The 21,582-nt window shown below is 36.5% G+C and overlaps 1 protein-coding gene across 5 annotated transcripts in view; it reads left to right on the top strand.

Annotated features, from left to right (window-relative positions):
- The window catches only part of LOC150100889 (syntaxin-binding protein 5-like), a 710,057-nt gene that overhangs the window by 96,159 nt on the left and 592,316 nt on the right, over positions 1-21,582 (top strand). For all 5 annotated transcript variants that reach the window (XM_090401895.1, XM_090401898.1, XM_090401897.1 and 2 more), the window contains exon 3: positions 17,908-17,989. In XM_090401895.1, the coding sequence (XP_090258021.1) occupies positions 17,908-17,989 (82 nt within the window). The remainder of the gene's footprint in view (positions 1-17,907; positions 17,990-21,582) is intronic.

Below are 21,582 nucleotides of genomic sequence, written 5' to 3'. Positions count from 1 at the left end.
AACTATAATATACTTAATATTAAACACAATTTATTTGTCCATAATTTTAAAACCATATTAGATGCACTTTATATCTCTGTAATTGAAAACAGTGCTAATTAATAATATAGTTTCAACTATCCAGGCAATCATTGTACAAAATCGTTGTGTCCAAATTGTTTAGCAAATTTTTCTGCTTGAGCCTTCAAGATGAGACCATCTATTGAGAATCCAGCACTTCTTTATGTAGCGAACCATTGAAGCAATACTTCACTGACATTTGTAAGCTTGCATTTTCTAATTTATTTATTTTTTTTTTTTTTGACTGTTGTTTTCCATACTGCTGAAGAGGACAAAGAAAACTTTTTACCCACTTCAACATTTTTTCACACTATGTTCTAACTCTCAAATAATTTCAACTTTTTTGCACTGAGAGACGCTTTCTTTCGGTAGATGTGTTTCCAACGAAGGATTCATTTTTTAACTGATTTTACATTCATGGCAGTGTTTAAGTAAAGTGAGAGGGGGACTGGGGGCTAGACATTGGAGAGTTAGGTAGTGAGGGAATGATCCCCAAGGACAAGATTAGGTTAAAAATTTTATCAAACAATAGTTATTCTGAAGAGGTTCTTTTAAGGGGACATGCCAAACAGTTTGGTCATCAAAATCTACACCATTAAGTTTTTCCATTTTGGCTTGTCACATTACAGATAACTGTAGTATTAACTAGTATGGCACTTTTATTTTCATTAAGAACTTTATTTTTGTTTTAAGCAACTCTAATAATAGTAGTGCATGGTAATTTTAGCCAGCAGACTATCTCAGTGTTTGATACACTGTCGTTATCAAAGGGTGCTAAATTATTAAATTTAGCACCCTTAAATTTAATAATTTTAGTTTTAGCATGTAATGTTAATAAGCTTCTTCTTTTCACTGGAAGCAACAGCATCATTACTTTTCATTTTATCTACGATTATTCACAATAAAATAAAATAATAGTTAACAGTTTATAATAGTGATATATAGGTGCAAATCATATTAAAAAGGAAAAGAAAAGTGAATTTATGTGTGTGTGTGGGGGGGGGGAACATCTGAACTCTCTTCGAATAAATATTCGAAGCAATTCAATTAATCTCCCAAAAACAGAGACATGACATCCATTTGATTCAAACCTGCAGCCTGATTCAGGCCACAGGTTAGATTGAATACAGTTCTGTATGGTAGTCTGATATTTGACCAATGCATCCCATGTCTAGTGTCCCATTCCATGTTGTTCATAACCAGATTTATGCAGTTTAAAAACCCAATGTAATGTTTATATGTAATTCACTTCTCTGCTGTTCCAATCAGTCTCGCTGAAAGTAGACTTATTATTATATGGGCATCTCTATGGAGGTGCCTATATAGGAACCCATTAACAGACAAAGCATTCACAATGACAACCCATTCCACTCATTCACAACTCTCAAAGCATAAAATCTAGTCCTCACAGCCTTTATAACCACACCTTTATTCAACTTCCAGGGATGATCCCTTGTTCTGGTCCCTCTAGCCAAGTGCTGAAACATTTCCCCTGCATGCATTTATCCTATAAAACCCTTTATGCAGCTTAAATGCTTCTATCATATCTCCTCTTTTTCTCCTAGCAACCAACTTCTGCAATCCACATGCCCTCAATCTATGCTCATAGGGAACATTCCACAGCCCACTCACCATCTTGGTCACTTGCCTCTGAATCCTCTTTACTGCTTGCTCATCCCCAAGAAACCCAGGGGACCAGACTTGATCACAGTAATCCAGACGAGGATTTATCAAGTCCTTATAAAGAAGAATAACAACTTTCTTATCTCTAATTGTCAATGTGTTCTTCAATAGTCAAGTAATCTTATGGGCTACCTTAGCAATATGTCCTCTAAACTTTAATTCTCTGTCTGCTACCACCCCTAAATCTCTAGCTTCATCTATTTCCTGGAGTACAGTGCCATCAATATGATACACGGCTTATAATCTATTTATCCCAAAATGCATCACTTTATATTTCTCCACATTAGACAGATACCCATTATCTTTTCCCATACTGACAGCCTATTTCAATCATCTTACAAGCTCTCCACATCACCCTGATTAACTATTACTCTATCTAATTTTGCATTATCAGCAAACAAATGAATATTTCCTTTCAGGTTATTTCCTATATCATTTATGTACAAATGAAACAGTACGGGTCCCAGCACTGAACCTTGTGGCACACCACTAGTCACCTGTTTTTGCCTCTATTCTGCCTCTCCATATACCACTTTTTGATATCTCTCCAGCAGCCATCCTCTTATCCACTTAACCAGTGTCATATCCATCTCAATTTGTTCTAATTTGCATAATAGAGTTCAGTGTGGTATTCTGTCAAATGCCTTTGCAAAATCATCATGTAGCCATTTCCTTTATCCAACATTTGTTATTCTATTATAAAAAGTTAGTAAATTACTAAGGCATGACCGACCTTTCACAAAGCCATGTTGACCCTCATACAGTATCATATTTTTATCTACCCAATCTTGAATTCTTTTTTTTGACCAATTTTTGTAGTACTTTTACCACCATGCATGAGATACTGTTTGGTCTGTAATTTTCTACTGCAGTCTTAGATCCTCTTTTATACAATTTTGCCCTCTTTCCACTCCCTTGGAACCCTACCAGAGCTGAGACTTAGAGCCTAGTCAAAGACATTGCCAGTTTCCTTGCACATCTTGCAAAACCATAATTGATACCCCCATCTAATCCCACAACTGTATTTACATTGAGATTCTGCAATATCCTAAGAACCTCAAATTCATCCATCTCTGTTCCTACATTAGTGTCTGTCACAGAGGTTAAAGCAGTAACCTCACTTGGATGATATGCTCTTGCCAAGTGGTCACTCAGTAAGTCAACTATTTTATCTGCTTTTGTCTCCTCATGACCATCATCACTTAATAAGGTTAATTTTCCATAGTCACTCTTCCTCTTACTTGCCATATAATTCATGAGTATTGAATTATGTGGCAAGTATTATTCATGAGTTTGCTGGTCATCTTTCTCTTTATATGCCCTCCACAGCATTTTCTTCTTCTGCAGATTGTGTGTAATGATATTACTCACCCATCTAACTCCTACCTTTTTAACCCTCCTTGCCCTAGGTATACAATTTAATACTACTTCTAGATGACTCTTAACTATATCCCATGCACTACTAACATCTTTGCCCTGCAATGTTTTATGCAATGGCACAGATTTAAGCGTCTTCCTAAACTTGTCATAATCACCTGCCTTTAGTTCCACATATACCCCTTCTTAATAGAATGTTCCTAATGTTTTGCAATCTCCCAAGTCAAGACTGCATGGTCACTGGTCACTTTCACCAATTGGAGGCAATGTGGTCACCTTGGTTATGGATAGCTCTTCTGATCCTATGACCAGGTCTACTACCCTTTCACCCCTAATCCCCCTCCATCACATGCTACCTTAAGTAATTATCTTGTACCTCAGATGTGAAAAAAGTGGTATTGGTTTATCTTTCAGACAAAATAGTAGTTGACCAATTTTGTATTACTCATATGAGCTTGAATAATTAATGCATCTTTATAATTACATACCTAGTCTTTAGATCTAAAATCAAATTTTATTTTAATCACATATTACAGTGTTCTTTCTGTACTATATTTCCTAATAGTATTTCCACTTATATGGCAACACTGGTGATGCCATATAAGCGGAATATTTGTACATTAATATATATATATATTAATTGTACAAATGAGATATAAATTGAAATAATTTATATCTCATTCCATTCTCACTGTGCATAACTGATTCTGGTATAGAATGTTGACAGTACCAATATTGTTTGTATTATAATTTCTTGACAACTGTTATTCTTCCTGGCAAGTAAAATCTCACTATAAAACGAAATGGCATTTTAACTAAAAATTGTTGAAATGCCATTTATTTTTCATGGTTGAAGAAATTACAGCACTCACCCCTTTCCTTAATCATAAATGTGATCATAAATCTTAGGATTTATGATCACAAGATGGCAGCAGTTGTCTGCCATATTCTTATACCAGAATCTTCAAAAACATCAGTAGTAATGAAGAGAAACAAAGAAAAAGATAGAAATTGTTCTATAACTTGATACTATCATCATCATCATCATATTCCTGCCATGTACCTGCATGGGTGTACAGGATATGATAGTACTACATGAAAAAAATCACATCATTACTAACTTCCTATCTACAATTTTCCTCCAAATCAGTCTGTGACTTGTCAAGACTCCAACATTATCAGATCTTATATTTCTATTGTCTAAGGCACTTTGTACTATCAATATATATATATATATATATATATATATATATAGTAAAACTCGGACTCATGATGAATGGTAAAGCTGGTGAAAGTCTTGATCATTATGCAGAATGAATGCTTGCTGAAATTAACTCGTAGCTCTTTTTTGCAATGCCGATGACCTATTATACTGTGGTATATGATCTAACTAGAAAATTATATTTGCTTTCAAACACTAATGTTGTACTTATTCTCTCACTTCGGGCACATTTTAAAAAAAAATGGATACCACTCTGCGGAAACTTTGCTAAAAGAAGTCCTAAGCGTCGTCTGCTTCCGTTGTTACGACTGCCTCGCCACCAGTACACAGTTTAAAGAGAATTCGCAAGTCTTTGTGACAAAAAACCTTACAACTCCCTTTGGGGGAAGCACATCCGTCACAGGAGTGTCGATGTTGCATCTAAAAGAAAACTCAGGCGAGTAATTGACTCTAAAATACAAGAAATGAGGTGAGAGCTTTATGGTGCAATGCAGCTCCCACAAACAAACAAAACAAAAAAAAAAACTATATAATCATCATTAACTAAACATCAAGAAAATATATAATCGTTATTAAGAAACAAGCCAATAACATTAATTAATTATATCAGTTTTTAATCTGGAAAGGGCATCGGTGTTACCATGACGACTACCCTTTCTATATGTAACGGTCATATTATAACGTTGTAGGGCTAAAGCCCATCGGGACAACTTGGCACCATGAGGGGCACTTTTAGTTAGATAGGTCAGAGGGTTATGATCTGAAATTACCTGTATTTCAGCACCAAATACCCATGTGTCAAACTTTTTCAACACCTCCAAGACGCAAAAAGCTTCCCTTTCAATGGTTGACCATTTCATTTGACAGGAATTTAGTTTCTTACTGAAGAAAGCAATGGGCAATTCTTTTCCTTGTTCGTTGTTTTGAGCTAAGCATGCGCCAATTGCTGTTGCTGATGCATCCGTATACAACTGGAACGACTTGTCGAGATCTGGAGTATGCAAAGAAGGCATTTTTATAAGCTCTTCTTTGAGTTTCGTAAAAGCTTCATCAGCATCAGTAGTCCAAGGAATATTGTTTGGGACACTTTTCTTAGATTTGTCAGTGGTAATACAATTTGGGAGAATCGTGGTATGTAGTCACGGTAGTAGCTAGCCAGCCCAAGTAGACTTCTTACTTCCTTCTTTGTCGCTAAACCTTTTATAACCTCGACCTTCTCTGGGTCTGGGGAATGTTGACCGGATCCAATCAAATGACCTAGGAACTTCACTTGATTTTTCTCGAATTCACATTTTTCTAGGTTTACTGTTAAACCCACCTCTCTTAATGTTTTGAAGATTTCATCTATATGGGTGAGATGTTCAAACCATGTCTTAGAAAATATAGCCAAATCGTCGATATAAGATCGGCAGTATGCCTTATGAGGAGCTAGTGCTTTATCCAATGATTTCTGGAATGTACTTCCAGCATTCTTCATTCCAAACGGTAAGACATTCCATTGATAGTGACCAGAATGTGTCACAAATGCAGTGAAGGACTTTGCTTCCTTTTCCATAGGGATTTGCCAATATCCCCTGGTGAGGTCAACTACAGTGATAAATCTTGCTTGTCCTACCTCAAATAATAAATCTCTAGCTATTTTCATTGGATAAGCATCTGGAATAGTAAAACTATTTAGCAGTCTAAAGTCAATGCATAGTCTGACACTTCCATTTTTCTTAGCCACACAAACCACGGGATGAGCCCATTCACTGACACTTGGCTCAATGAGACCCATATCTAACAGTTCTTTGACTTGTCAATCTACTTCCTTTTGTAGAGTGATTGGCACCCTATAGGGTTTGAGTCTCTTAGGGGAACATTTCTCTAACTTTGATGGAGTGTCCATCAACTTTGGCATGACCAGGTTTGGAACTAAAAACATCTGCATATTTCCGGAGGATGTCAAAAAGTTCTTGTTTTTGTTCTCCCGTCAAGAGAGCTTTCATATCCTCAAGGTGTTTCCTAATATTTTCGACTGATTTATTCATCTTGTCAGTGGGTGCATAGTGGAGTGTTCCAAAATCTTCATCTATCTCGAAAACTAGACCGACATGATTAATTCTTTGAATATATGGTCGAAGCTTATTTATGTGGAGCTCCCTGATACTTCCATCCTTCATCTCAACCTTCGCAGAATGTGGTCTAGTAAGTTGGACGACTGTAGCAGGTCCTGTCCAAGTATTTAGAAGCTTATGAGAGGATGAAGGTAACAATACTAAAACCTTTTCACCAACAATGAAGGATTTTTCTTTGGAACGAAGATTATATCTGAAGGAGTATTGTTCTTGAGACCCTTTGGCGTTCTCGGATGCAATTTCATGAGCTTTTCTTAGATTTTCAAGAAGCTCTTGTAAATAATTTTCAATTGAGCGAGAGGCAGTGGTTGGGATGCCTCGTCCACCAGTCCAAATTTCCTTTAACAAAGATAAGGGGCCTGGAGGTAATCTTCCATATACCATCTGGAAAGGTGATAACCCAGTAGTGCTATGTGGTACTTCTCGGTATGCGAATAGAAGATAGGGAAGATGTAAATCCCAGTTTCTTCCATGCTCCTGTATATTCTTATTCATCATCTCTTTTAAAGTTCTGTTCCAACGTTCGACAGCGCCCATACTCTCAGGATGTCCTGGAGTGGAAAAACGTGGAGCTATGCCTAGCAGATCTTCAAAAACTTGAGTGAGTTTAGATGTAAAATTCGTACCTTGGTCGGTACAGACCATTTTAGGAAATCCCGTCTGAGTAAAAATCCTCATCAGAACATTACATGTAGTTTTAGCACTTATTTCCTTGACAGGTATGGCTTCGGCCCATCTAGTGCATAAATCAACAGCACATATTATGAATCGATGTCCTCTTCCTGATGGAGGTTCTAACGGTCCGACACAATCCACACTCCATACCTCAAATGGAGTTTCTGGTCTGACGATAGGTCGTATGGGGATTCTATCTCTATATGTAGCAGTCCTTCTCATTTGACATTCCTTGCAGCTTTCGCAATATTTTTTCACATCTTGTTTAATGGTAGGCCAAAAGAATGAGTACTTGATTCGCTGACGGGTTTTCTTTTCGCCGAGATGGCCAGTAAGAGGGATTTCATGTGCCATCTTTAAGACATTTTCTCGTTTCACACACGGTAGCATTACTTGTCTAATATTCTCGCCACAAATATGTTCGTTATGAAGCAGAACCTCCATTGTCAAACGCATAGGCATTTTTCTGCCTTTTTGCCCATTCAAAACACCTTCAGAGCATCTCATCATCCTCTTGAAGTTTGCCAAATTTGAATTTTGTTTTTTCTGGTATACACTCATTTTCTGCACCTGGTGGGGATTCTATCGTACTGACTGCCAATGCTGTACTGGTTATTTTCGAAGGCATGTCTTCGTCTTCATCATCTTCTGACCATTTATCACTTAAATCTTTTGATTTCAGAACTGGTGTCTCCCAATGATGACTGCTCTCATGTAGCTCGACGCTTTCGGCCAGTATTTCATAGGCAGAGGAGCTCAGTAGCAGATCGGTAACCAGTCTTCTTGAGACAGCACATGTGACTGGAACATTACCATGTAAATTATCATCAGTTTTCATTTCAAAAATTCTCAAGGGTGTTATTTCATTTTCTCCGAAAGCAGAAGATATTTCTATCTTACTTTCTCCATCATGAGGTGTATCTGCCACTAAATCTTCGCGCACTACCGATATTTGCACTCCCGTATCTATTATTCCATTTAAAACCCTACTTCTGCAGTTGATTTTGATGACCTTCAAATCATCTACGTTTCGACCAATGTCCACTGATTTGGATACTGGAATGGAAATTTTGGCAGTCAACACACCTGATTTATTGTCATCCCCAGTGGTAGACGTTTGAACTAGGTTACTGTGTGTGCTGTAGCAGGAGTACCTTTTGGCTGACTATTTTTCATACAAAACTTGGCAATATGACCTTCCTTTCTACAAGTAAAACAAGTTGGTTTGTAGTGAGGCTTGTATGAATCATCAATTCGCCGCGGCTGGTACCATCTCAGTGGACTTTGAGAGGGAGATAATAACTTATTCTTGAATGTTCGCTCAGCAGGTGGAGTATAAGGTCTAAACTTTTCAGTAACCTTGTCTTTCGGAATAGCTTCAATGGGCTTCCTTGATGTACTACGAACACTGTCGTATTCTTCCAATCTGTCAGCTAACTTGGAGAAACGAATTTTGCCCAGTCATCTAAGAGATGTTCTCTCACTTTATGTGGTACTTTCTTCTTCAGTTGATCCGTAATAATTAGATCTTTTAACCCTTCAAAATCCTTGATATCAAGGCCACCAATCCACTCTTCAAAATAATTAGTTATTTCATAACAGAAATCCCTCCAAGATTTTTCAGTAACCTTTTGGTGCATCACAAACTTTTTTCTGAAACTTTCAGGATTCAGTCTAAATCTCTTTAGTAGAATTGTTTTAATATATTCATAATCTTCGCAATTTTCTTCTGACTCTCTACCAATTAATTGGACAATCTCAAATGGTAACAAAGTCAAAAGACATGATATCCAGTCTTTAACATCTATTTTGGTTCTCTTAGCTTGTCTTTCAAACAGGGATAGGTATATCACAATGTCATCCTCTTGTAATCTAAACCTAGGCATTAGATTAATTAGTTCAAGACAATATGGTTTATTGTCACTGGATACGGGAGTTGAGGTTGGTCGAATACGCACTTCAATTTCCAGTTTCTTCAACTCGAACTCCATTTGTTCTCTTTTCTGTTGGGCTCCCAATTCATCTTTCCGCCGTTGAGCTTCTAATTCTTCTTTCTTCATCAGTTCTTCCTCGAGTCTGGTACTAATAATCGTCTCCAACATCCCTTTAACAAATTCTTCTTCATAAAATTTACTTTCCGTAATAATCATTTTAAGATCTATCACTTTCATTTCAACAGTTGGCTTCTCTCCCAATTCTTCAGCCAATTTACGTAAATCTTCCTTTCTACCTTTGGTTAAATAAGCCATGGTGCTTAACAATAACTCTCACTCTGATAAAAAAAAATTCACCCTTAAAAAGGAATCAATTGCAATTTTTTTTTTTTTTTTAAATGCCCAGAAAGAGATGTATATATTTGGCGATTATGGGACTCATAACTAAATTCAACATAGCATTTGTAAACATAGATAAATCTTACAATCTTATCAGATAAAAAAAAAAAACTTCAACTACACAACTTACTACACTTTCAAATACACAAATATATATATACAGGGTGTTCGGGATAAATTTGACAGTTTCGTAAGGAAAAAGAAAATCTTCTTTGTATCTATTAAATTTAATGAATTGACAAAAAAACATTACAGGCAGAGTTAATTACAATACTATCAACAAGATTTACTCAAAATAACCACCATTAGCATCGATCACAGCTTCAATTCTGCTTCGGAACCTCGAACAAGCTGATGCTACAGTCTCCCTGGGAAGGGCCGCAAAAACTGTTTTAATTTTATCCATTAACTGGGCTTTTGTATTACTGGAAGTGCGATTGGTGTCTTTTTCAACTGCGCCCCATACAAAATAATCCATGGGGTTAAGGTCTGGGGAGTTTGGAGGCCAAACATTTGGACTGGTGAAGTCGTAGAAATTTTCAGACAACCATTTTTGACTTTTCCCAGAGGTGTGGCAAGGGGCCGAATCCTGCTGCCATACATACGGCCTACCATTGCCTACCCTTGTTATCCAGGGCTTGACTACAGTTAGCAACTCCACGAACAAAGCCCGAATTCCAATGCCAGGGTTCTTCAACACCTGTTCCTGCAGATTTGCGAGGAATTCTGCTGTACGAATGCAATCAGATCGTCTGCTAGGGATCTTTCTTCTTGCTACATCCTCGTAGTCACCATTGCAAGTCTCTAGTTCATGCCTGATTGTTTTTACTGTATTCAGGGAGCATTGGGCAGCAGTCGTAATATCCTTATTTTGATGGCGGGCACGAATCATCATGATACAAGTTATTCTCTTCCATGATTCAGGTGGGTTCCAGCTATCCATCCTTTCTGACATCTTGTATGTGAATGAAGAAGGGTCCAAACTTTTAAATGAAGAGAAGTGTGTGTTAATACATGTAACTTACGGAAAAATATAATTAATTATAAATATGTCAAATTTATCCCGAACACCCTGTATATATATATATATGTGGATATATAAAAACAAAACCAAAACAAAAAAAGAAATAGTTTCGATTTTACACCGCTACTATATAATAACTTAAATCTCGAAACAGAACTATCAAAACAGTATGCAAAAATGAACTATGATAATACTGTCGTGTTCTTTCTCTGGCAAGAAATCACAAGTACTGACTGTTCCAAGATGGAACAAACATGCAAAACAGGACAAATCGGTAAATGCAGAACAAAATAAATTAAAAAAAAAAAAAAACTATTCTGATTTATCTGGGACGAAAATATAGCTTGAACACTGCCGTGTTTTTCTTTTATCCAAACTATTGTACTACTGTTCCAGGATGGAACAAACTCCGAACGCCATTTTTTTTTGTTTTGTATTAAAACAGACTTTTGCCCAAATAATTAAAATAGAACTCTAAAACATGGGAGCATGCATTTACATAACGAATTGCTCTCACCTTGTAGGTCCTATCGACTGCACCAGTAAAACTCGGACTCGTGATGAATGGTAAAGCTGGTGAAAGTCTTGATCATTACGCAGAATGAATGCTCGCTGAAATTAACTCATAGCTCTTTTTTGCAATGCCGATGACCTATTATACTGTAGTATATGATCTAACTAGAAAATTATATTTGCTTTCAAACACTAATGTTGTACTTGTTCTCTCACTTCGGGCACATTTTAAAAAAAAATGGATACCACTCTGCGGAAACTTTGCTAAAAGAAGTCCTAAGCGTCGTCTGCTTCTGTTGTTATGACTGCCGCGCCTCCTCGCCACCAGTACATAGTTTAAAGAGAATTCGCAAGTCTTCGTGACAAAAATCCTTATATATATATATATATATAACATACGACGAGATGGTATCAAAAAATTTCGAGACTAGCTCTGTTTACCAGAAATTACTTTATTTATCTACGTTTACACACTATCATCTTCAAACTAGTCCCCTTGCATATCAATACAGCACTCCCAGCATTCTTGCCACTTCTGGAATGTGTCCTGGGAGTCTTCTTTTCGAAGCATGTCAAGCACCTTCTGCGATTCATGCTGGATCTCTGCAATGGTGTCAAAACGATGACCTTTGAGCAGGATCTTCGGGAAGAGGGTGAAGTCTGCAGGAGCCAAATATGGCGAGTAGGGTGGGTGTGGAAGTGAGATCATGTTGTTTCTGGCGAGAAACTCATGTGTGACAGGATGCATTGTCGTCGTGGAGCATCTAGTGTTTCGCGTGCCAGATCTGTGCAAAAACTGGATGCAATTTTGTTGCTTTTGCCGAATGTCCTCCCTCAGGCACCTTAAAACCTGGCAGTAGAACTTGCTATTGACGGTCTGGCCCCTGAGGACGAATTCTCGATGCACAGTGCCGCGAATGTCGAAAAAGATGATGAGCATACACTTGGTCGAGCTGTGGACCTGCCTCGCCTTTTTCGGTCTTGGAGATGATGGGCTCTTCCACTGTGAAGACTGTTGCTTCGTCTCAGGGTCATACCCATACACCCAAGTTTCGTCACCGGTAATGATCCTTGAATTTCACGTTTTTTCAAACTTGAATTTCATGTTTGTTCTTTGTTCTAAATTGCTGTCCATGACGAAATCACAGATGTGGTAACACAGGTGGTCAGAATAGCATCAGTTACACAGCTCCCGATGTACACAGGACGATGTCTTTTGGCACACCGACTTTTGAAGGTAGGTGTTCCCTGTGACTATGCGTGCAGCCTTGTGCTGCCATCTGTTGGCATGCTACAAACGTCTTGAAACTTTTTGATACCACCTCATATATATATATATATATATATATATATATATATATATATTTTTTTTTTTTTTTTTTAATTTATTTTTTACATAGTCTAATAGAAATCCCTTTAGGGACCAAACATGGAACTTTCTCAAGACACTTCAAACCTCCAATAACAAATTTCCACAGTTTTTATAAACAGCTGTTATTATTCATGGGCCTATCATACCATTCCTGAACCTCATTCACTGCTTGTTTGTGCTCTCACTACCTTATTAGGCAATGCATTTCAAAGTTCACCCACCCTCCATGCAAATTTCCAATACTCACCCTCTTACTCACCACTTCAATTTGTAACTTCCAGGAAACCCCCCCTCCCCTCCCGTCTTTGCTCTTCCTCTTGATCTACCATGTGAAAGACCTCCCCAGGGTCAGCCCTGTTACTACTTCTCCACAGTTTAAATGGCTCAGTCATATTACCTCCAAAGTCTGCAGTTTGCATGTCCTCAGTCTATCCTCATAGCTAACATTGTACAATCCTGATATTTTTTGTTATTTGCCTTTGCATCCTTTTCAAGGTTAATTTATTTCCTTTGAGTACTGGCAACCAAATCTGGGCACAGTAATCCACGTGAGGTCTGATTAAGGCTTTATACAATAGAACCACAACTCTTCATCTTTGCTGGTCAGTATTCTCACCAGTGAAGATGAAGATCAGTATTGTAACAATTTTCTCAGTTACTTTCACCTCCTTTTGCACTTTGTTCCCCTAAACTTCAAGTTTCTATCAATCATCACCCCAAGGTCACTTGTTTCCTTCACTTCCTCTAGGATAGTTCCTCCAACAGAGTATGCAGCATCCTATTGATGGTTCCCAAACTTCATTTTACATTTAGTTGCATTAAATTGAATTGTTTAATACAACTAAAATGCACATTGTAGTTGCATAAAATACTCAGTTGCCATCTGTCCAGTTTATTGAAATCTTCCTGAAAGGCTACCACATTGGCACTATTACTAAATAACTTCCCAGCTTCACATCATCTGCAGACAACTGAATATCTCCTTGCAATCCATTGACAATGCATTATATAAAGGTTAAAAAAGCAGAGGGACTCTACTTATCTGTCTCCTTGATACTGCTCTCACATACACAACTCTCCATCAGATACCATTCCTTAATACAATTCACTAACCTGATTTCCAAACCTTTATGCTGTAACTTAATTATCAGCTTATCATATGGCATCCTGTCATATACCTTTTGTAAAATTGATAAAAAGAAGTATGTCTTCCCTCATCAACTGCTCTTGTTACTTTATTATAAAAGGCAATTGCTTTACTGAAACAAGACACCCCTTGATGTATGCTGATCCTCACAGATAGCATTACTGATTTGACTAATGCTGTGTACAATCTCACTAAATTTTCCAATATCCTAACACTACCGAAGAAACACTAACTTTCCTAAAGTTTGACACTTCCATTCAACCCCATCCCTCATGCAGTGGGACAATCTTGTCCTCCTTCTACTGCTTGGGCACCTTTCTCATAGCCAAACTTTCATTGAAAAGCCAAGTCAGCAGAGCTGTCAGTTCCTTAGCACATTTTCTTAAAACAGGTGGTGAAATACTATCCAGTTCCATTGCCTTACTGACATCAAGAGAACTTAGTATTTGTAACACACTCTCCTCTTGCACTTCTAAACCTTAAACCCTTTCCCTATCCCTCTACTAATAAAATCCTTTTTTCCAGGATGAAATACCCCAATAAAGTGATTATTAAACAACTCCACTGTCTTCTGCATCAGTCACTTTATTCCCATTTTTGTCTAACAATGTCATTCATTCACAATCATTTCTCCTACTGGCTACATAAAGAATTTCTTCAGATTTTTTCCATGGATCTGAGGACTAATCTCTTCTCATTCAAGTTTTGCTTTCCTTACTGTGCCAGTCACTGTCATAGTCTGAGTCTTATATTTCTCATGTAATTGCTCTGCACCCCTGTCCTTATACTTTTTTTCATAGCCTCGTTTCTATCTATAGTTTCTGTTTGATATCATTAGTCGTCCATTTTACACCAAATCTTATCTTTTTCACTCAAAGTATCAATTTGCTATTGTTGCTAATAAATATTTCTTTGCTATTCCCTTGTACTGATGATATCTGTCCCTTCCCCAAGTGGATTTCTAAGATTATTATAATCACCTGCCCTATAATTCCACATAAATTCCTTTCTTTTCGATACCCCTGCATGTCTGTTCGTTCCACAAGTCATGATTTCATGGGCACTCTTCATCTGCAGGCAGGGATGACATTTCAGTTATAATCAGGTTCTCTGATGCTAGGACCAACTCCAAAACTCTTGAGTCTCATATTCTTTCTGCTACATGTTGCCAGAGGCATTTGTCCCTTGAGAATTCTAGAAATTCCATTCCCTTACTACTTGCATGCTGTTTTCTCTTTCCAGTTTATACTGCTATAGTTAACATCTTCCTTAATGATCACACATTTTGCACTTGCCAAATCAACTGTCTAAACATTTCCTACTCCTCAAACTCTGTAAATACCCTGTCCTGCCCACCTCATACCATATACCAAACCCGCTCGTGCTATTTTTCTCCAACTCCTCTGCTCTGAGAGTACACAACTCATAAGCAATCTCCACACTGCATTTGATCTTCCCATCCTGCCAAAATACACTATTTTCTGTTCCTCTATGTATATCATCTTCCACCAACCATGTTTCACTGATCTCAGTAATCTTTGGACTGGCTGAGGCTATCTGTGCCACTAATTCATCTCCTTTATTCCTGATATTCCCACCATTTGTATAAAGAAACATCAACGAATAGTCTATTTCTGTATCTATTATTATTCTCTCCAGATTCCATTTTACTCTGCACAACACCATATGTTCTCCCATCTCCTGTGTATTTCTACAAATGGCCATCCTTACAACTCTTATTTTTCTGCACTAATATTCTCACTTGTCTTGAGAACAATCTCTCCAGATGCCTATGTGCTTTCTCATTCAAATGCAGTCCATCTCTTGCATACAGCTCTCTCTTATCTTCAAATGTACTCCATAGTGCATTTGAGCATTCACATAATCCAATCCTTTCTTTCGACACATTTTCACCATCATGCTATTCATTAGTGATGGCCTTCTCGTTATCCCTGCGTTATCATATCTAGGTAACAAGCTTACTGTTTACCTTCTCACACACTTCTGCTGTACAGCCTGAAGCCTAAACCTCAAATCTCTCACTACCCAACTCACACTATCTCTCAAGTCATTTGTGCCCACCATCACAATCATCTCATCTACTCTTTCACCTCACTTAATTGCCATAGTCACATCCTCCATGCAAACACTCCTCTAGCATTCTATTTTGTACTTCACAAATCACTGAATCTTCATACATTACACCTCACCACTCCACTGCTTGTTCACTTGCATCCCTCTCTCCTCTTGCACTCCCACTTACCCGCCTTCTTGTCATTTCTCCATCCCTAGCTCCTGTACTGGTACTGGTTTGCAGACTACTCTTTGAAAAATGCTGGTGTACAGAATGGAAGACACTAAGCATGTCATTTTTGGGGAGACTAGAAATGAAGCTTGCAATTGGTTAATAATATCTGTGATATCTAATATCTATAATAAAATAATACCTATGAAGTGGATGAATGGTTATTGGAAAGAAAAGTGGATTTAATGTCTTAAAATTACTGTTGTAAAGTTATTTCTGTTAGAGCAAGGTATGAGTCTATGAACCACAATTTTGATGATGCCCAGCATTTGAGTATAATGATAATGGTGGAATCTATCATCAATGAAGCTTCCTGTACTGCTTTTAACTTCTGTTGACAAACTCTAACACTGTCTGAGTTTGTCAAATCATTAGCAACTCTTAGAGCAGAAAGCTATTATTGGTTTTCTGTTTCTAGGAGTAAACCGCATTCTTGAATGTACCGAGTTAATGTTTTGACATAAACAGGCAACTGACATAAAGAAAATGAAAAAAAAAAAAGTGGTCCTTGTTGGAAACATGAACAGCAGAGTAGGAAATGAATCTCACCAGGCATACAGGATTGTTTTGTGAAAATTTGGAGAAAAGAGCGAAGCTAATAATAATGGTAAGTATTTATTGAACTTCTGCTCAGGATACAGACTAAGGATAAAAATGGATATCACATTTAAAAGGACAGTATGTAAGAAAGTTTTAAAAGGAATTCAATTTGAGCAGCTTTTACAGGTAAATTGTAGACTCAACTATGTAACATTATTGAAAAAAATTTGCAGCAGTTTGAAAACAAGAAGAACCAAATCTTGGAGTCTCATTGGCAAACTCTGAAGAAGACATTGATTGATTCAGTTAGTGAGGTATGTGGTGAAGTTGTCTGCAAGGATAGAAAAATAAGAGCCCTGTGGTGGACACATGGATGGCTTCTTGTTACTGTTATACAGCAAAACTGATTTTATTTTGGAAGAGTTCACCACAAATAAGTGCCAATTTTTGGATTCATGAACTTAATTTCTCTACAAAAAAGGTCATCTTTGTCACAACAGCAGACTAAGTTTATTGACAACTTCATAAATGTTTTTTAGATGTGACAACTTCCCTACAACACTACAGAAGGTTCATTATCCCTCAATACCACAACATGCTGCAGCACAGGTTTTGGAAGAACTAAAGAGTGAGTGCTGGTGTTTTGGTAGATTCTAAGCTTGGTTGTGATATGTAATGTTTATTTTTCATGGAAAACCCCAATGCAATAGTTAAACAGTAGTAGTAATCTCTCATTATCTTTTAATTCTCTCCAAATCATTCAAGAAGAAAGTTAGACTAAGTTTTTTCTTGAATTCATTAAGTCAAAGGAATTTGAACATCAGTTACAAAGAGAAATATTTGCTTTGTTGACTGGTGTAATTAATTGACTTGACTTGAGTATTATTGAACATGCACATCATTGTTTTTAAACATTATTTTAATTGTAATTCTGTTATATATACAACCATTTCATTTTTAAAGTTATATTTGACAAGAAATTATATTGTTTAATCCTTAATTTGAGTGTAAGCAAAGAAAGTTTGTCCATTAAGTATCTTCACAGCTAGGCTATTTGTCTGTAGAAGCTGTTGACTTCACATCAGTTGCTTCAGTATCCCAAGATGTAAAAACAATATGGGAAGGGCCATTGACAGATTAGTTCTTTATCAAAGTCTCTTCCTCAGTTTAATTTTGATATCTTCCTGTGTCTAGCTCCCACTGATGAGATCTATATAAATAAATAAATAGCTTATTTCTGTAAATGGCACATATCATTTACATAAACTATTTATGTAAATGATATCATACCATGTCATAAGACAATTACGATATGGTATTTTGATATTTTTCTATATATACAATATCTGTTATCAGTTCACAAGTTTAAATTTTAGAAATATACAGTTCCATTTGACTTTCAAGTAACAATTATCATAGACCATAATACAAAAAATGCAATAATTTAAATCAGTAAAGATATTTCAAGTTGATATATATATATATATTTATTGTGTATCTATAGTTTTCCTAGAGTGAAAAATCTTTAACCAGGTTTAGATTTGGACGACCAGGGGTAGACTGCTGTGTGCAGCATGTGCTAGATTCTGCTGTCATACAGATACTATTTCTAACTAATGAAGTAAGTTTTTAATGATATTAAAATTTTATATATTACTGTATCTTTTTACTATACTAGTAAAGTGCAAAAATACAGGAGAGATCCTTACGTGAAAAGATATGCTCCATCACGGCTTTCTGTGATAACAGGAAGATCTATTAACATCCACCTCAGAAAACATACATACATCGACTACCATTGTTATGACAACTCATGACTAAGACCATGCTTTGGACATTCTACCTCACAAGATTAAAGTAAATTATATTTGCTACATAGAAAATACAAATCAGGTAGACTATTTTTGAAGTTGACAAGTATGACTTCTTTAAATTACCAAAGAATATGGGAAGCAGTCATTTTAAGATAATCTCAAATTTCATCAACAACTGCTTCAAAAGAAACTCTCAGATTAGGTAGATCAGAGTTCTCCATTTTTTTCAAATTCTTTCTTTCTTTATGAACAGTTCTCCTCCTCAAGATTTTCTCTCTCTAAATCTTCTCTTTTAGCCTTTTCTCCTCAATTTGTATTTCATGTATTTATTCTTGGTATTTTTTCTCAATTCATATACCCAAATCATGCAAGCTGAGTTTACAAATATTTCTTCTGTACTTAGTCTCAAAACATTCCTAATGTCTATTATCTTGTCTCTCTCTCTCTTTCTCTCTTTCAATATTTTCCTCAAAATTTTCATTTCTGTTGCTTGTATTTTATTAATGTCTCTTATTGTTAGTCTGTATGCTTCTGTTTCATAATGCAGAATGGGCAAAAAATAGCTTCTTTTAATTCGAAGTGGGACCTCACTATTCCAGAGTAAACTACTTACAATATTAAAAAAAAATTTGGTCCATTGAAATCTTCCTTGATATATCCTGATGTAAATTTCCATCACTAGAAAGTATACATTTACCAAATATTTAGTTTTCACTGCTCTTCAAGATTGTCTCTTACTATTGATATGTAACACAATTCTTGTAGATAAACTTATATGTTGTTTATACATAGCTATTAATTTTTCAGGAAGTGACAATGTGTGCTAGAATATTAATTAAAAACTTTAATCAATACCTTCCTATATTTCAGCAATGTTACATTACCATCATCTGGGATCACAAAATGATATGTGCACACAGGCACTTACACTAAGCAAATGAGACTGAAGAAAGGGATATGAAATCCTAGAGTCCTAAAGGTGCCCCCTAGTGGGCTAAATTGGGTTGTCTTGGCCGTTGTGCTGATGATCTTAGAATGTAAGCTTCCCAAATTTGGGGCAGTCTCATGCACTCAAATTTGTTAAGGTTTGGGAAGTTTTTCAGATCTGAGGCTTGAACCAGCCTTGAATCAGAAAGAACAATCTTTCATACTTGCCGTGGTGTAATAAAGTTGCCTTATTCCAGCGTATTCTGTGGTGGGTGTCCAAAGCATGGTCAGCAAGACCTGATTGGCTGTATTGGTGGACTACACAAGGACTACATCTAGTTCCACAAATACAGCCACTCAGGTCATGCATTAGACACCCACCACAGAATAAGCTTGAAGAAGGCCACTCTATTACACAACAGCAACACAAATGTGAAAGGCTTTTCCTCACAACGGCCAAAACAATCCAATTTAGCCCACTGGGGGGGGGGGGGGGGCACTTTAGGACACCGACTTCAGTTGCCTTTCTTCTGCCTCATTTGCTTAGTGTGAGTGCCTGCATGCACATATCATTGTTTTGTGATCCCAGAAGATGGCAATGTAACATCACTGAAATATAGGAAATATGGTATTGATTAAAGTTTTTAATTAATATTCTAGTATACATTGTCATTTCCTGAAAAATTAAAAGCTACGATATGTAACGCAGTTCGGTCTCGCTATTTCTTGTGGACAAATCGCCATCTACAAACACAACTGTTTCTCCTTTCTGCTTCCTTTCTAGGTGCTAACAGTACCTAGGACACTATTTATTACCACAGTGAACAGCAATGGGAATAAAAATCTTCCTTTTGTGGTCGTTACTAACTGCAAAACTACATTAAATTACCCAGTTTAGTCCTCACATTGCTACATATATTCAGATCATAATTGTTTCTTCTTTTTTTATATCTTGCAAACTTTTCTATACTTTTTTCATTGATTTCAATCAGATACTTTCTTTAGAATCAAGAAATGCCACAAATAGGTTTTTTCAAATTCCTTCTCTCTCTCTCAGTTGTTCTTATACAAAAATCAAAATCAGCAGGTGATCTCCCTTTTTTAAAACCAGTCTCTTAGACCTTCCTCCATTTTATCCCTTACTCCTGTCACCATTATCCTCTTATAAATCTTTGCACAGATAAAGGGCAATTCCTCCATAATTACTATGCTCCATCCTTTAATCATATCATCAGGTATTGAAAATCTGGTGCCAAGGCTAGCAGGTTAAAAGACGTACTGTCAGAGAGCTCCTGAAAGATTTGTGATTTTTGTTGATTTATATTAAGTGTTTTCTTGGATTAAATTGTGTATATTTAGTATATTATAGTTTTTTAGTATAGTTATTGCACTAAAGCATTTTATAACATAATTTCAGAAATATTATTAGTTTTTACTACTCTTAATCTTACCAAAAATGTCGTAACAAGGAAGAGACTAAAGCTAAAGTTGTTGCTACTGAGGAGAGTGTTTGTCCTGAACAAAAGTACTGCTGCAGTGATGATAATTTATCTGAGGATATGTTGACATTAAAAATAACTCAGTTAAAAGAAATTATTAGGAAATCGACCAGGGAATTGGAAAAGGCAGAAAAACGTTTGTCTAAACTTCGACAGGATAAGAAAAAGGATGAGAAGAAGAACAGGCAGGAAAATACTGAACATGGAAATCAAAATAATAATAACAACAAAGTCAGTCAGTTAATATCTAAGAAAAAAGAGGTAATATGGTATGGTGACTCAATTTTAAAATTTGCGCTTGCCGAGGGAGTCACCACTTCTAGTTTCCCCAGAGCAAAAATTAAAAATATGATGAACGTAATGGAAAACTAAAAAAGAAATGTAAAAGAAATGGTAGTGCTGGTAGGTACTAATGATTTAAGTGGTGACAAACATAATATGAGAGAAGATATGAAAGTTCTGTTGGAAGAGGCAAGAAGGAAATGTGAAAGAGTAAAAATTGTAGGATTACTACCTAGATATGACAATACTGAGTTGAGAAGAAGGGTGATGATAGCAAATGATTTCACGTGCAGGCTATGTAGAAAATATGGATGTGAGTTTTTAGATGTGTAGGGTGCGTTTGATGGCAGAAAAGATTTGTATAAGAACGATGGCCTGCACTTGAATTCATTTGGCATCAGAAACCTAGAGAAATTACTTCTAGGCATCAGAAACCTGGAGAAATTACTTCTTGGTATGAGCAATGCAGAAAGTCAGGGAAACTAGATCATCAAGGGAGGAATGGGAAAAATGTGTGTGAAAGTTCAGCTATGGTATACAAACATGATAAAGATATGAATGCCTTTGAACATGGTTATGTATGTGGCGAAGGAGTGGAAAAATATGCTTTGGGTTTGGACCTTTTAAACATGTCTGGGGAGAGAAAAGAGGGAAATTCTAGAACAAGACCAAATAGATTGCATTTCTAATTA

Source organism: Typopeltis vanoorti, chromosome 12 (assembly GCF_054136105.1).
Source record: "Typopeltis vanoorti isolate ZY-2024b chromosome 12, IOZ_Tvanoo_1.0, whole genome shotgun sequence".
Classification (NCBI taxonomy): domain Eukaryota; kingdom Metazoa; phylum Arthropoda; class Arachnida; order Uropygi; family Thelyphonidae; genus Typopeltis; species Typopeltis vanoorti.
This window is presented reverse-complemented; position numbering and strand designations above follow the sequence as displayed.